The sequence below is a fragment of the Microchirus variegatus genome (assembly GCF_963457635.1).
Source record: "Microchirus variegatus genome assembly, chromosome: 12".
NCBI classification, from domain to species: domain Eukaryota; kingdom Metazoa; phylum Chordata; class Actinopteri; order Pleuronectiformes; family Soleidae; genus Microchirus; species Microchirus variegatus.
Window position 1 is genome coordinate 5,619,605 of NC_139813.1, and position 15,381 is coordinate 5,634,985.

The 15,381-nt window shown below is 41.4% G+C and overlaps 1 protein-coding gene across 1 annotated transcript in view; it reads right to left on the bottom strand.

Annotated features, from left to right (window-relative positions):
* Positions 1 to 3,878: 3,878 nt before the first annotated feature.
* LOC310935175 (gamma-aminobutyric acid receptor subunit rho-2-like) overlaps positions 3,879 to 15,381 on the bottom strand; it is a gene marked incomplete at both ends in the record, with an annotated part of 40,616 nt that continues 29,113 nt past the window's right edge. Inside the window, 4 exons of the mRNA XM_083899019.1 lie at positions 3,879 to 4,196; positions 4,286 to 4,494; positions 7,418 to 7,570; positions 14,564 to 14,704. Of these exons, the coding sequence (XP_083755145.1) occupies positions 3,879 to 4,196; positions 4,286 to 4,494; positions 7,418 to 7,570; positions 14,564 to 14,704 (821 nt within the window). The remainder of the gene's footprint in view (positions 4,197 to 4,285; positions 4,495 to 7,417; positions 7,571 to 14,563; positions 14,705 to 15,381) is intronic.

Genomic DNA, 15,381 nt, shown 5'->3' on the forward strand with positions numbered 1-15,381 from the left:
AATACAGCCATTAGAACCATGTTGGTGTATAAAAGAAATGTTCACTTAAGGCGGTTGAAGTCGCTTACATAACCGGTAAAGATTTCCACATCTCAAAAACATCCTTCTCTTTATATACAAAGTATATCGTGCAGCATGCATCAAGCAGTCCTTCTGTTTTGTGCATCCTTGCCAACTCAAGGTATAATGGCACATGGATCTTTTGCTGCACTCGAAATCAATCAATCAATCAATAAATAAATATAAAAGAAAAGTAACTGAATGAATAAATAGACACTCAGCAAGAGTGATAAAGCCTATCAGTAGCTGCATCCTGTTTGAGTGCTGGCTTTATCATCAGTAGCTTTTATTCTAGTGAATGTCAGCTGAAGAGTCACAGAGTAAATACAGGGAAGCAGCACTGCCTTGTCACTTGAACTAGGAGAGGCTGTCACTGCAGTCAGAGTGGTGCCGTTCAGGAAAGAGAGCCTGGTATTTAGCTCACTTACCGCCTCGCGAGACATTCAGTGATGTGACACCGACACTTCCAAAGGTTATAGAGACAACGGCGGCTAAATGATATGCTCTCATTATTTTGACTGTTAACGGAAACAGACAGCTCCAGAGCAGGGTGTAGTCTCTCTGGGGATATGGAGGCAGAGAGACATACTTTCACTGTGGTTCAGATCTAACAGCCCAGCTTCAGACAGACAGACAACAAAGTTGACCCAATCCTTAAGCCCTAAACAGAATTCCTTTCACCACCAATATTGTGATGCGACCATCCGATGGTGGCCAACAAGGCTTGATTAAACAAGTAGTATTTGTTTTTAAGCTGTTGGCACGGCACTGCATCTCTATATGTTTGCCATTGCCCCTAAAGTCCCAGAAAGTGATATTACTTTTTTTTTTTTTTTTATCTTGTCTTGTGCCCAGAAGAAATGGATCTGATAAACAGAAGATATCTTACGGAAATGTGTCTGCATAATAAAGGCATTTAATGTCTGCAGTTTGTAGACCGCGGGCATAAGTTACATTTATGTCTGTATAAACAGCCGTTCTCTTAAGTGAGTTTAAAGAGGAACTTTGCAAGTCTGGTCACGTTTTTTGCCTGTAACTCTACAGAGCTCCTCCTACAGTTTTGGAGGTGCATATTTATACGACACCACCGTAAACATCCATCCACCCATTATCTACCATTGTATCATCACTGCTGACTCTCCTCCCTCGCTTCTCTCCTGGCCATGTGCATTTGTTTTCAATGGAGCCAGAGAACACAAGCCGTGGAGCCATGTCCATGCCAGTTGGCATCAGTTTTGCATGCTTCTGTGTTTTTTTAATTCTCACCATTTGAAAAAAGCCAGCCCAATGCTTTCTCGTGTGTGGCCACATTGCTTCCTTCGACAGCAGTTTTTCTCTGCTTCTTTTTTCGATTAATTCTAAAATGATGCTATCACTGCCTTGATCTTAGAGCGGTACCTGTCTAAGGGATGTGTGCGTGTGTAGAGCCGTGAAGCAATTTGTGTTTCTTGTGAGACCTAAGACTTCGCAGGACATCGTCATTCTGAGGACTCCGGGCTGCCGGCAACAGGCGGTAGGGGCAGCCATTTAACCGTCACAATCACTCAGAAGTGATTAAATTAGGGTAAGAATTGTGTACAATTCTGCTTTACTTAATTGCAAGTGTAATTTGTGGAGATAATATCAGTTAGAAAGGCTGTGGATTTGTTAACAGTACGTTACAAACAAATGCACTGGATACATTACAATAGCATGAGCTGTTGATTTAACTCCTGACTCAATAAGGTGCAGGACTCGATATGGAAAATCCATATCGATTTTTTTAATGATTAGATAATGATATCTGGTGCGCACAAGATCCATATGTTGTGCACAAAAGTTGTTATCTTGAGTGTACAAGATAAATAATAAAACATTCCAGGACTTAAGGAGCTCCGTTAAGATCTATTTTAATTTTTAAAAAATTCTATTAGATGATATATTTTATGTTCTCTTGCGTCAGACTGCCAAAAAAAATATTTTTTTTGCATATCCATATTTCATCATGGTTAGTTTAGTCTGGGCAGCAAAAAAAAAGGCATGGAATCAGATTTTCCCTCAGAAGTGCTGGAGGTATTCATTCATCAAAACATTGCACCCCTCGCTGTACAGCGAAGCCAGCTGTAATTTCATCACAGAACACTGCAATATATACTAGTGGCGAGGTTCAAAAACACATCACAAACCTGGGTATGCCTAGGTCATTACCAAAAGATATGTTGGTGATGTCTAAAGACGCAAATAAAATTAACTTATCGTTTGCGATTAAAAATGTGGACAGTTGGGCAGAAATGATCTGATTTGCTTGCAATCTGACCAAAGCCTTGTAGGTCCCTTAGTGGCCTCAGGAGCCCTAAAAAGCTACTTATGCTGTGTTTCCATCGTGGTACAGTTCAGTTTGGTAGAGTAAGCCCTGGGTCAGGCTTGTGTTTTGACTGACAATAGTACCCTTGGGGGTGTGGGCTGTGCCTGATTGCTGCATCACTGAGATCCGTAGCAAGATGCTGTACCGGTGTGAAGAGAAATTAAAAATGAATTCTTTGTCATTGTTAATTTCTCTTCACACCGGCAGCAACATAACAGATGACAATGGAAGACATCCAGCAGCTTTTTTTCCCTACTCAGTTTGGTGGCTGTGTCTCAACAAGACATAAAGCTTTGTATAAGAATAGACAGCAGACGTGCAAGAGAAAGACAGTCAATAAAACAGGAAAGTCTGTCAATTAGTTGACAGTTGTGGGTGGAGCCAATCTAGCTCCAGCCTGACCTTACTGTACCATTTCACTCTGGTACCCCAAGGCAAGGGTGCCAAAAAATGGAACGTAGGGCCTGGTTATTTTGAGACTAGGGCCAGCTCTAACTTACAAGATCTTCAGTTGTGCAAAATCTTCCAAACACAGTTTTCTTCATCAACCACAGACTTGACTATGTGTAATATACAGTACTATATAAATAATCTTTGTCACAGTAAACCCAAAGATGATCAATGGGCTACAGCTTCAGTTTCTTACAGTTGAGAGCTTAGGGCTTCTGGTCTGCAAACTCTGCTCTTGTAGACATTGTGTTTAGCTGTTGGAGACCAAGAAATAGATGAATCAATGGGGAAAAAACAGACACAACACAAGCTGCTTTCAAACATGCACCAAAGTCAAGAGATTCTCAGCAGAGTGTCCCAAAAGGGCTGGTTGTTAGAATGCCAATGTCCAAAGAAGTCACTGTGGACATTTTTCAGGTCTGCATCTGCCAGTTCTTTAGTTTACATCTGGATAATTACTGAGTGAGCTCATATGAGAACATCCAAGGAGACACTCCAGAAGATGTAGAACATGGCAGGAACCATAGTTTAGCCAGGATCCACTAGAGATTGAAAAGAATCTCCTGCTGGGCTCATCATACATGGACATCATGTCCAGAGAATTAGTTTTGGAGGTTGTCTGGAGGTCATACGTTCTGTTGCCAGAAACCAAGTGAATGCAAGTCACTGTTGATAGCACTGTTGCTGTAGCTCTGGGTTGTGGTGGCTACCTTTTCAGTCTTTAAATTAAAACTTTTATTTCTGTACAAGTTACTCTGAGAGCAAAACTGGTGTAACTGGTCTCACCAGGTTGTCGTAATATCATTGGGATCCATATGAGTTTATGATACAACTATTTACGGGAATGTTTACGTGGTCCAGTCCAGTGGTGACTCGTTGGTGAAATTCACATCCACGAGCCTGTGATGTTTTTCAGTCATGAGGCCAAAGTCGCTCCACCACCTGAACATGCAGTGTCAGTAACAGCTTTCTTTTTTTCCAGTGTTAATGAAATGATTTTGCAGCTTTTTCCCCTCGCACACACTCAGCAGTACACACACCAGTAGATCAGGTTGAACAGGATGTATGCACCAGGGAAAATCATGCGAGAGTAGGTGTCAATGGCGTGGGTGTTCTGGATTATCCGGAAGCCGCGGATGCCCTTTTTCTTGGTCCCAGCTGTGGACTCGCTGTCCAGGGAGAGGTGCACCACCATTCGTTCCTGTTTTTCCGATGCATCCTCTGCCATCATGGAGGCTCGGGTATATCCTGCTAAACTGTTGGTGTCTGCCTCGCTGTATGTACCATCCAGCATCATGGTCCTGGCATGGGACATACCACAGGTGCAGGGCAGGTTCTGGGACTATGCAAAAAAAAAAAAGGGAAAGAAATCGAGAATTAAGTTTAAAGTTAAAAGAACAATTTGGAAAGGTCTGAAAAAGATCTCTCTACCTGTTCCGCTGCTTTTTCTCTGAGCTTCCTTTCTTTACCGTCTCTCACTGTGGTCAGGTAGTTGACTGCAGCGTATTCAAGCACAGAGAGGAAGACAAAGACAAAGCTGACCCAGAGGTAAATGTCCACAGCTTTGATGTAGGAGACTCTGGGCATGGAGGCGTTGACTCCAGTGATGATAGTTGACATAGTGAGCACCGTGGTTATACCTGAAGCACAGAGATAAATACAACCTCATGTTAGCATGATAGTAAAGGATGGTTATTTTGGGAGAAATTTGAGGTAGATTTGTCCATTGTTTTTCAATCCTGGTCCTCTGGGACCCTTGCACTGCATGCTTCAGATGTCGCCCCTGCTCCATCACACCTAACATGCAAAAGCCTGATAACGTCTCATTCACTCGAATCATACAGGATTGAGAAACATTAGTATGTGTTTGTCCAGTGCACAAATGTATTTGTGAAATGGTAAATGTGTGTATTCATTCTTCATTATAGTTTTGCCATCTATCCAGCACAGCACATCAACAGTATAAGTAGAGCTTTTTCTGTCACACATCTTTCATACCCATTCACATGCTGCTCAGCACAGTGGTCAGGAGCAACTTGGGAGTAATGGTCTTGCCCATCAGGACACATCGACATATAGACAAGAAGAATTTGGAGATCAAATCCCTGACTCTCCAGTTAGAAGACAACTCACTCTACCATTAATCTCTCTGAAGGACAAAGGGCACAAAAAACACATCTTTATGTGTGTAAATATCTCCATTATAAAATAGATACAACTGTGATGGTGAGTATTCATGCTTTTTAAATCTGCCCCAAAGCTTTGGAACAATATTGAAAGGTGCATTATGTAATAAACCTAAAGCAACTGGCCATAAAATCCTCCTAATGTGTCACAGAGACTCAGGAATAATGTTCATAAAACAAACTGAACTCACCAACAATAACAGTACAGCCAAAATATTCGCATAAAAAAAAATATTTTACAGACTGCAAATCATGTTTATGTTTTGAAATCATGTTTTGGCATGTGGCGCCACCTACCGCCGTCTACCAATCATTGCAGGCAGTGGAGTCTCAGCTGCCGAGCAACCACGGGTTGCCAGTTACGTCAGAATACGAAACCTACAAGACCTCGGTATTTAGAATTTGAATGTGGTAACTGTTTTTGGCCACATTCTTACATATGGCACCTTTAAAGGCGAAGAAAGTAGTTTATAGTGACATCTAGAGGAGAGGCTGAAATTTACAACAACGAACTGCTGCTCTGCTCACCCCCTCCCTTCCATGAGCGCTACGGTATCCTCAGCCGGTCAAATGTCGTCCTCGTTGTCTTTCTCCGTGTCAGCAGATGAGGTTCGTGAGGTGAGGGAGAGGGCGAGCTACCGCTGCCGTAGCAGACAACGCGGAGAGAGAGGAGGCGGGACTTCGGCTACAAGTAAAGCGACGCTTGATTTGTTCTCGTGTTTGTCCTTACAGGCTCCAGTAGAAACATTGCGTCGTGGCAATGCAACAGCGGCCCGCGACCATGTTATTTTACATGACTTTTTGAAACACTACGAAAATGAAACATAAACTATTATACAGCGACTAGACAATGCAGGAGCACATAATATGTATAAAAAAGTGGATTTGGGGTCATATAAACCCATAAATACTGCACAGTGTCCCTTTAACCAACCGTTATAGTTTTTTAATGTGCTTGGTAAATACATTTAATTTGATGATGTTCCAGTTCAAACTATATTTGTACAGTTTGCTAAGTGTCGAGCTGCATTTTTCTGGTCCAGTGAAGCTGCTGTATGCTGACGAAAATTAATAAAGCATGTAAGTATAGTGCGGCAAGGCTCCACACTGAATACTTCTCATAAGGAGGGATGTTTCAGGAGACTTTGGGGGACGCGGGCAAAAGGCAGCCTACCCCCAACACTATCTTACAATCTCTTTGTTGTTGTTCTTTTATTTTATTGATGTATTTTTGCTGCTACACACCAAGCCTTTGGCAGCCTTTAAATATTTCCTTCCCCTCCTCCTCCTGTCTTTGCTATACCTTAATACTATGAATTTATAAAGCTGTCACATTCAGCTGGAGGCATGGGGCATCCTTCATGTGTTTCCAAGGTGTCAGTGCAGTCGTCTGTACAAAGCCATTCATAAACTTTAAATGGGATATACGGACATATATGATGTGTGACCGTCTGACTGTCTGCAACAGGCGGAGATGGATAGAGAAAATGTGTCTACTCTCCATGCTGGGTCCAATTCTTTTCTCAATATCCTTCCATTGTTTTTCTCCATACAGCACTTTGGTCCACTAAGGTTGATTTTAGAAATTAACGGTACATACGTAGAGGCTCTACAGCAGCAGCAGCAGCAGATAATTGAATATATTCATGGCTTCCTGCTTTTTATAAACTAGCATGACACTTCCCTTTTTTTTTTACCTTTACCAAAACTAAACACACCTCCCTGTGTGTTTAGTTTTGTGTGCCCCAGTGTCTTGTTGGTTCATTTATTTGTTTCAGTTCAGTTTGTTGCAGTCTTGTTACTAGCCACTTCTACTCCCTGTGTCTCGAGGTGCTTCTGTTTGTGTATTTTGTCTTTTTGACTTCTTCCTACCCGTCTGGATTGTTTTGAGCCTTCTGTATTTTCTTTCATTTTGGTTTTTACCCCCCCTTAAATCTGCATTTTGGTTCTCATCATTGTTCAAACATGACCATGAATGAGACTGCAGCCTGTATAATAAAATTTAAATGGAATAAATTGGCTGCACCATTGTTTTCAGTGAAGCCAATAATTGAGTTTAAAGATTAAAATCTGTTTTTATTAATCTTTGATGACACATCATGGTCATTTTAAGACCTAACACATTTCTTACACATAGCCCCTTTAAGGGAGTTCTCAAAAAAATGCTGTTTGTGTGGATTATTATAATCAGCTGTTCGCAGGGGCACTCTCAGGTCGGAGCCAAGGCAGATGCATTCATACTGAGATATTACAATGCAAATAAATACACTTAAATGCTAAACATGTGTAAGCACAGAGCCGGAAACACAACATATAAGCTGAATTCCCAAAATGTTGAACTATCCTTAAATGTAACCATTTTTTTCCTGGAGTTTACCTAATGACACTCTGGCAGGAACGGCCCTGCGGTCGATCCAGAAGGACACCCAGGACAGCATGACCATGAGAGTGGCGGGGAAGTAGGTCTGCAGCAGGAAGAAGAAGATGTGACGCCGCAGGGTGAAGTTGATGTACAGACGGTTGTACCAGCCTGAGCAACAGAGAAGAAGAGAAACACACACACACACAGTAAGTGTCACTTTTCTTTTCTGTGTCCTGTCCAGACTTTCATTCACTGTCCTGTCCTAGAGTTAATGTCTCCTTGTCTCCATATTGTCCTGTCAGTGTTCCGTCTTTGGTGTTTTTGGGAAAAAAACAAAACATCTGCTCGGGGATGATCCCAATCTTGAGGGCATGAAAAAAAACAAAGGCAAACAAGTAAACAAAACAGCAGCTGAATGAAAAAGAGGTCATTGTGCCGAATACAAATGACTATGAAAAACACTACAATGTAGAAAATTGTAGGAAAACAATGGGAGGGAAATATATGTGCAGTATATTTAAATCACCCAGACGAGTGTGTGTGTGTTTTTTAAACAGCAGCCGTCCAAGGTTCCTCCATTTTCTGAAGAGAGTTTTTCTCTTCTATATGCAGAGTTCATCCTACAGATTCAATAAAACCACAGGATTTGGCCTCAAACTGTTTGACTATTTTCTTTAAAACCATTAAAGACTGTCATCAGTGAAGTCTGTGATGCACACTGTGCTTTTGGAAACGGATTCTGACTTCAAATGTGATTACGTAGTTAAAAGTGTGGACTGAAACTGTGTGTAACATCATTACACTGGTCAAAGGCAACGTTATCTGATTCTAAACCAGTGATAATCAATGTGTAGTTCAAAACTCTCAGTGTGTAAGAAGTGCACCTGTGGATCACGAGTTCATAGGTCGTCAGAGAGGTGGGCTGCTTTAGAGCCTCTGCTATTTCACTCTGCTATTTAACTATTGCTGTGGTCGTTCCTTGAGGAGACGTCAAAGAGGTACGGGTACTTTTGCCAAAGCTCAACTGAAATGTTTTTCAATGCCACTATTCCACCTTTGCCATGTTTATGTCTGTATGTTACGCCGAGTCAGAGCACTCTGTTATCCTATTGATCAACGTCCAGGAGCATGTCGTAGGAGAAGTCAGACGAGGCAGGAAACTAGTAATTTTTTTAGACTCCTTGTTGAGGTGTTGCGAAGCGTCCCAGATGCCAAATCTCTCTTCTTCTCTTCAGTAATTACAAACTGCATGAAAATTGGCCCTACATTAGTGTAGTCTGATCCCGACATAAGGGGCACACCAGCCTTTTTGACCTGGCGGGGATTCAGATTGGCAACCTTCTGGTTACAAAGCCCAGCTCCCTCTCTGATGAACATGGTATTTTGTGCATAGCAACATGTATACATTTACAAATTAAACAGTACTATGTGTATGACTTATGATTAACTGTGAAACAAATAGGACAGAAGTGCTATTGATGGTAAAAGTAGCAGCGTTGAGATGGTGGCAGCCATCTTGAAATCCCTTATCGGGGTTTGTGAGCCGAGAGTTGGAAAGCCCAAGGTTGCGTTGGTCTTTGTATGAGGTGTGGTCAGGTGCAATGTTAGTGCGATTATCTTGATGCAGCAAAGAGCAATGATTGATTGATTGGTTGAATTCAATTGACGCCAATGTAAACCCACTAGCAGCATAGTTTGACACTCAGAGCAGAGAAGAGGTCAAATAAAAGTCAGAGATTGAGGTTTGGGTTGGGGGCCAGGAAAGGACTGAGGTTAGGTTAGGTTTAGGATATATCCAGGTTTAGTGGATATATCCACTGCTGGCTCACACTCTGATCTGAGCGTCTAAAAGTGCTGCCTGGTGCGTCACTTGCAGAAGCAGAAGGATACCTTGTGCGTCTGTAAGGTGATGCTGAGGGACAAAGACAGAGCAGCGCGATATGATGCTGTTGGAATGAGAACAGGCTGTAAAGATGCTGCAGGAGGTGTCCGTTGTGCGATAACAAGCATCCGCGCCAAAAGAATTTCATTTCACTGTGCATGTAACATAAATATGTCTCCTATTTTTACATGCAGATATGTTTATTATGGCACAACACCAGCTACTGAAAAAGTAATCAACACACAAGAAAATTATCTTTCATCTTTATCTATCCATTCTTCCATCTCTTATCTGTAGTGCTTCCCTCTGAGGGTTGCAGGAGCTGAGGGGCAACTCCCAAAAACACGGGGCACGTTTAATTCTACCACTAAACCATTTGAGACAGCAATTGCAGCTGCCCTTCAGCTTCAGGAGGCTCCAAATAAAAAGATCCTTTCTTTGAAAATGGAATGTAAAACTTCACAAAACCTTTCAGTGTCTGAGTTGTTTGAAAAAAAAAACCCCAAAAACCAATACATTTATTTAAGATATACAGGAACAAATAAAGGCCAAGCCATAGCTGCTCTGAACCTGTCCATTAATCCTCCTACCAACCAACTGTGTGACTGTTAGCACTGCCTGCACAACACTTCATTAATATTTGCTATGTTCCACATTCATTACAGATCCATTTTATTTTTTAATCATATTAATGCTTCTTTTGTTATTAAATGCTTTACCGCGTATGATTTCACACATAAAAACCTAAGTGAAGTGAACTGAAAAAAAAAAACACCAACCAGCAAGAGCAGCCTGTTTTTAGAGCAAGGCCAACAGAGTGACTATAGGCACATCGACTTGGTGCTCGAAAACTAACAAATCAATGATGCTTTCAGGGGTAGCATTGAGTCGTTTATTTTTCATTCCAAGCCAGCTGTGAATCACACTCTGTTGGCTGCTAATCAAAGACCTGCTCCGTGTTTTTTCTTCAGTCTGTGATGCATCTGTGTGTCTGTTGCAACAGCCAAGCCTGTTCAGTGTTTGACTAAATAAAAGTCGAGAAGTCAGTGGAACCTATAACCTTTGCAAAGTTAAATACTGACCTGTTTTTTATTTTTGAGTAATGGTGGAAAACAAGACCTGGTATTAAAATTCGACCTCAGTGGTAAGTATGTCTGCCTCATCACTCGCTGACATGAGGTAACCTCTCACTGAACAAAGGCTTCCCATTCAATGGGCTCAACAGAGTAACCCATATGAAACTAAAGGAGTTGGCAACACTCATCCTCAGTGGATCACTCACTCTCACACTCCTACTTTGGCAGCCAACTGTCCAAATAAGTGTCTTTGATGGTCATTAGCAGTGCTCAACAAGCCACATCACACATCTGTGCATCTTTTGACCTGGGCCCTATGGTTATAAACAGGTGTGTATGTGAATAGTACTTAAGTTTCATAATTGGGGCCAATTCCAATTCCTATCTTAACCCTCAACCTTAACCTTCAAGCTCAACCCTTAATCTTAACTGGCCCTCATAACCGAGTGTTGAGGGTTATTTTGTCACTTAGAAATGGGACACCCCTTAAATGCAGATACATCTTCAGCCTGTGGGGGGCAGAATAATGCGAAAGCTGCGTCCAGTCTGTCAACTCCAAAAAAGAAGAAGAAGAACGCATTTACGTCGCGATTATTTATTACGATCCGTTTGTCAGTCAAGTTATTAGGTTGTCAGTTAGTTATAAGATGAAACTCATACAAATACCACAACCACAGACATATTCAGCTGACAGTTACCACACACCACGGCTTATTGAGAAAGTAAACCATAGCAAACGATCGCTTGTCCGCACCGGCCGGCTATTGACAAAAGATCGTAAAAAAAAAAAAAATGTTACGCAACAATGACGTCAGTAATCCATAATATGGGCCTAAACTAAGATAATACAATGGTTTTCATCATTTTTATATCTCTATTAACAAAGAAAATACTTAATTTGTAGCGTACTCGTTTCGCTGTTTTCGGCGCCATCTTTGTTATGTCAAAACACGCAATGCATTCTGGGTAGCCCTTGCTCCCAAGGGTGGTCTCGGAAAATCTCAATATTGAGGGCGATACAGCCCTTAAACTTGCCCCTCAACTGAATTTTTCTGAGAATTGGGACAGCACTTGCCATTGAGGGAGTGCGCATTTTTGAGATTGAGGGTTAAGCAAGGAATTGGAATTTACCCTTGGTCCAGTAGATCGTCTCGGTCAGTAGCCTGGACAGGCTGTGACAGACGGGGCAACAGCAACATCCTGAGTTATCTCCATAAAAAGTACTTGTTTGAAATAAATGGCTGGGGTTGTTATTGTAAGTTGTATTGTATTGGAGTCTGGCAGCATTACCAACATCTCACTCCTCTCACTGCATTCGAGCAAACGTACACAATGTCAGCATCCGTGAACGCATCACAGCCGAGCAGAAACATCGCTGCGAGTCACAAAGGAAAGAAGTTCTGTGCTGACAACACAGCGGCACAGTGTCCCCACCGTCTTTTAACTAAGCCTACACCCTTGGTAATGTTATGTGCGAAAACAAGCATTTTTATGGAGAGAACTTTTGAGGATGACCCCGTAAAATTACACAGCAGCCATTGCCTGCCATCGTGGCTGCCGTCAGAGGCGATCATATAGACCAACTATGAAATGTTTTGTAAGTAAGTTTCACACACACACCTGGATTCATAGGGCCCAGGTAAGAAAAAATGGGAATTCCCCTTAACATTCCTAGATGTGGCTTCTGCAAGTAAATGATGTAACTATCGCTAATTTGTCAGCAGTTCTAATTTTGTCCCTTACTCTGCACCACATCAACACGCGTTGTTGTGACACCACAGCAACACTGTGCTGAATATATAACTCTACACGCCTATTCTGCAACAGATTTGTGCAAAATTGCTTTTGCTACCAAACTCTAAACATCCATGATGACCATCTTCAAACACACATTTTGCAAATCTATTTTTTTTTTTTGCTTATTTCCACTACAGAGCTTCTACAGTTTGTGAGTACATCACTTTCATGACATCACTACATCAATCATCTATCCATTGTCTACAGCTTTATCCTCACTGCCGTTAAACAGTCACAGCTAACATTTCTCTCTCCTGGCCATGAGCATGTGCTTTCAACAAAGCTGGTGAACACAAGCCGTGGAGCCATGTCCATGCTGGTCAGTATCCGTTTTGCACGCTTCTGTGTTTTTGCAAAAAAAAAAAAAAAAAGTCAGTCTGTTGTTTACTCGTGTGGCCCCCTGCCTTGATCTTATAGCCAGTGCATGGCTCGGGGGTGTGTGCATAGTGCCAAGAAGCAATTTGTGTTTCTCATAAGTCCTCCTGATTCTGAAAACAGCTTGTAAGGCTGGGTTTCTGCTAACAAACAGTAGGGGTAGTGGATACAGCCCCCAATCTCTATGCAACAAGTCATGATTAAATTTTGATCATTGGCGACTAAAGCCCAATTTATACTCCTGTGTAAAGTGCTTTACGTAGGGTAAGGAGACCCCTCTACGTCGCTAGAGAGCCTCTCTCTTGTCTCCGGCTGCACAAAATATTTTTTAAGTGTCCATCACTTCGTCAAGGGACAACGGAGACAGCAAGAGCTGCGATTGGTCCTCAGGACAGGCCGAGCTAACACTGCTCTGTGCCGGCTCACAGTGCGCACCGAGCGTCCACAGAGGCGGAGCTGATCACCGCCGACAACGTAAAAACAAGTTAATGTATGTAAGTAGACCTCCATAACAAACATATAATGTTATGTGCAACAAGACCACTCTATGTGACCTTTAATATATTTTGGATCTTTTTTTTCTAAAGTACTGTTCTCTGTCTTTTGTGTTTGTATGCCCGCGACAAGAGTAATTGCAAGAAGCCAGTGTATGACCTCACAACTTCCCTTTCAGATTTAATAAGAATTAATATTTTTCATATTAACTGGTAATTTATATCTGATAAACGAGACTCATTTAAAGGTCGTGAAGTAACGGTTCATTCTGAAGCTGTTGTTCTCCTCTGTTGGAGAGGAGTGGTCACCTGTTTCTTCATTTTATAAGGAAATGAATGATTTCAATAAATTAATTATCATAAAATGATTAATCATTCATATTAAACATTCCTCACCAATCATATATTGTTAATCCCAACACTTTTTATGGAAGATTGTGTCTGAAGAGCAAAATCAAACTACTCACAGACTCGGCTGAGCTCATTCAAGCTAACAATTGACAGAACAGACAGATATATAGAAGTTGTGCAGTCAAAAGTAACACATTAAAAGTTGAATATATTTCAGCACTTTTGTATAATGCGATGCTAAACACCTGGTCGAGACTGTCTGTAGTGCTTGCCCGTGAAATATACAGGAGAGCATTAGTCCTGGGCAGATAAGGACACATTTAGAGCTAATTAATACTATGGCTGACTGTATTAAAAAACTTTTGCCTATTTAGTGTGGTCACAGACCTAAGAAAAGTTCAATTCCAAAAGCACCGGGAGACAGATCTTACACTTTGCCCTCGAGAGGAAAGAGAGTCACAAATACATATTTTGAAGAGGAGAGGGCACAGAAGATGAAGGCGCTGATACTCTCGCAGGAAGCCGCTGGACTGTAAGAAATGACGTTTTTACGTGGGCATCACAGTGCATGTCTTAAAGACAGGAGACTGCAGTTGTTTCCATTAACTGTGAGTAAAACAGAAGTGCTCCACCATAATTATAATTATAATCATAATACAAGCACACATAAGAAATGTCTTCTTTTTTCTGCAAACATTAAAAGGCCTTGACGGCTCTTTAGTTGGTCCTGGGTCTAGTTTTTCTTTTTATTCATCTATAATAACTGCATATAGTGAAGTTCCATCTATACTCCCTGAGAGAGAATATATAAAATTAAAGATGAAGCTATTTAGCACATTTTAAATGCACTTCCTTTGTGTTCATTTGACAATAATTCTGTGATTTTTTTGAATTAAATATGAATTATTTCAGTGTCAAGGACATACTGTGGTTAGTAAGAACGAGCTGCAAGTGTGATGTTAAAGTGTGTTAACATTAGGGTCCTTTGTCTTTGTCAATTAATTTCATTACTCAATGCACACATGGATCCTTGTTTAATGAGCAATCTATCCTAAAAAAACACCCAGCATCTAATTTTCAAGAGAAACCTGGCCAAGGAGACAGAACAGCAGCAATATGGTCACACATTTGCACAGCCACACACACAGTCACACACAACAAATAAGTAAAAGCACATCTTCTCTACCTGTGCTGCTGTAGAAAGCCAGTCGAGAGGTAGTGTGAAACTTCTGGATGAGGAACTGCGACAGAGAAATCTTATCATCGGTGCTCAGAGACTCGTCGCCACTTTTCCAGTACAGCATCAGGTCCTCGTCTGTGTAAGCATCTGATGGACAGAGAGCACAGAGCTTTTTCACCCATAGTGAATTTCAGCAGAAGTGACTGAATCTCTGAGACGGTTGAAACTGACATGAGAAAATGCTGAAAATTCGGCTGATGCCAGATTGTGTTCATCACATGAGGGACACTTGCTGATAATGGAACATGATTATGAAGAGTGTTACTGTGAGGGGAACTCAGCAGGTCCTGCAGTTGCTTCAAAAGTGATATAAACAAGTGATGGCAAAGCACCAAACAATGAGGCAACTAAAAATGATTCTTTGATCATTCATTCATTCATTCATCTATTAATTTTATTTATCCTCCAAATGAAGATCGCGAGTGGAGCCAATGCCAGCTGACATTGAGTGTCTTGAAAGGCGCCTTAAATATAATGCATTATTATTATTATTATAGGGTGAAAGGCTGGGCACTGGACAGATCGCTTTACAGAGATTAACCACTTCTTCCCTGACCCTCTTTTTGGAGTCCCTACTCGAAAATGACATGCCCAAACTAAATAGAGTAAACCTCTGCAGTTACAAGCTCTATGTGGATTATCTTGGTATCAAAAGAAAGATAACACTTGTGAGATTCCACCAGAGGTGTACGTTTCACTGTAGATGCCACTGTGTCAGAGTAACTGTACATGGAACACAGCATAACTGAAGGATTTTTTTCTCT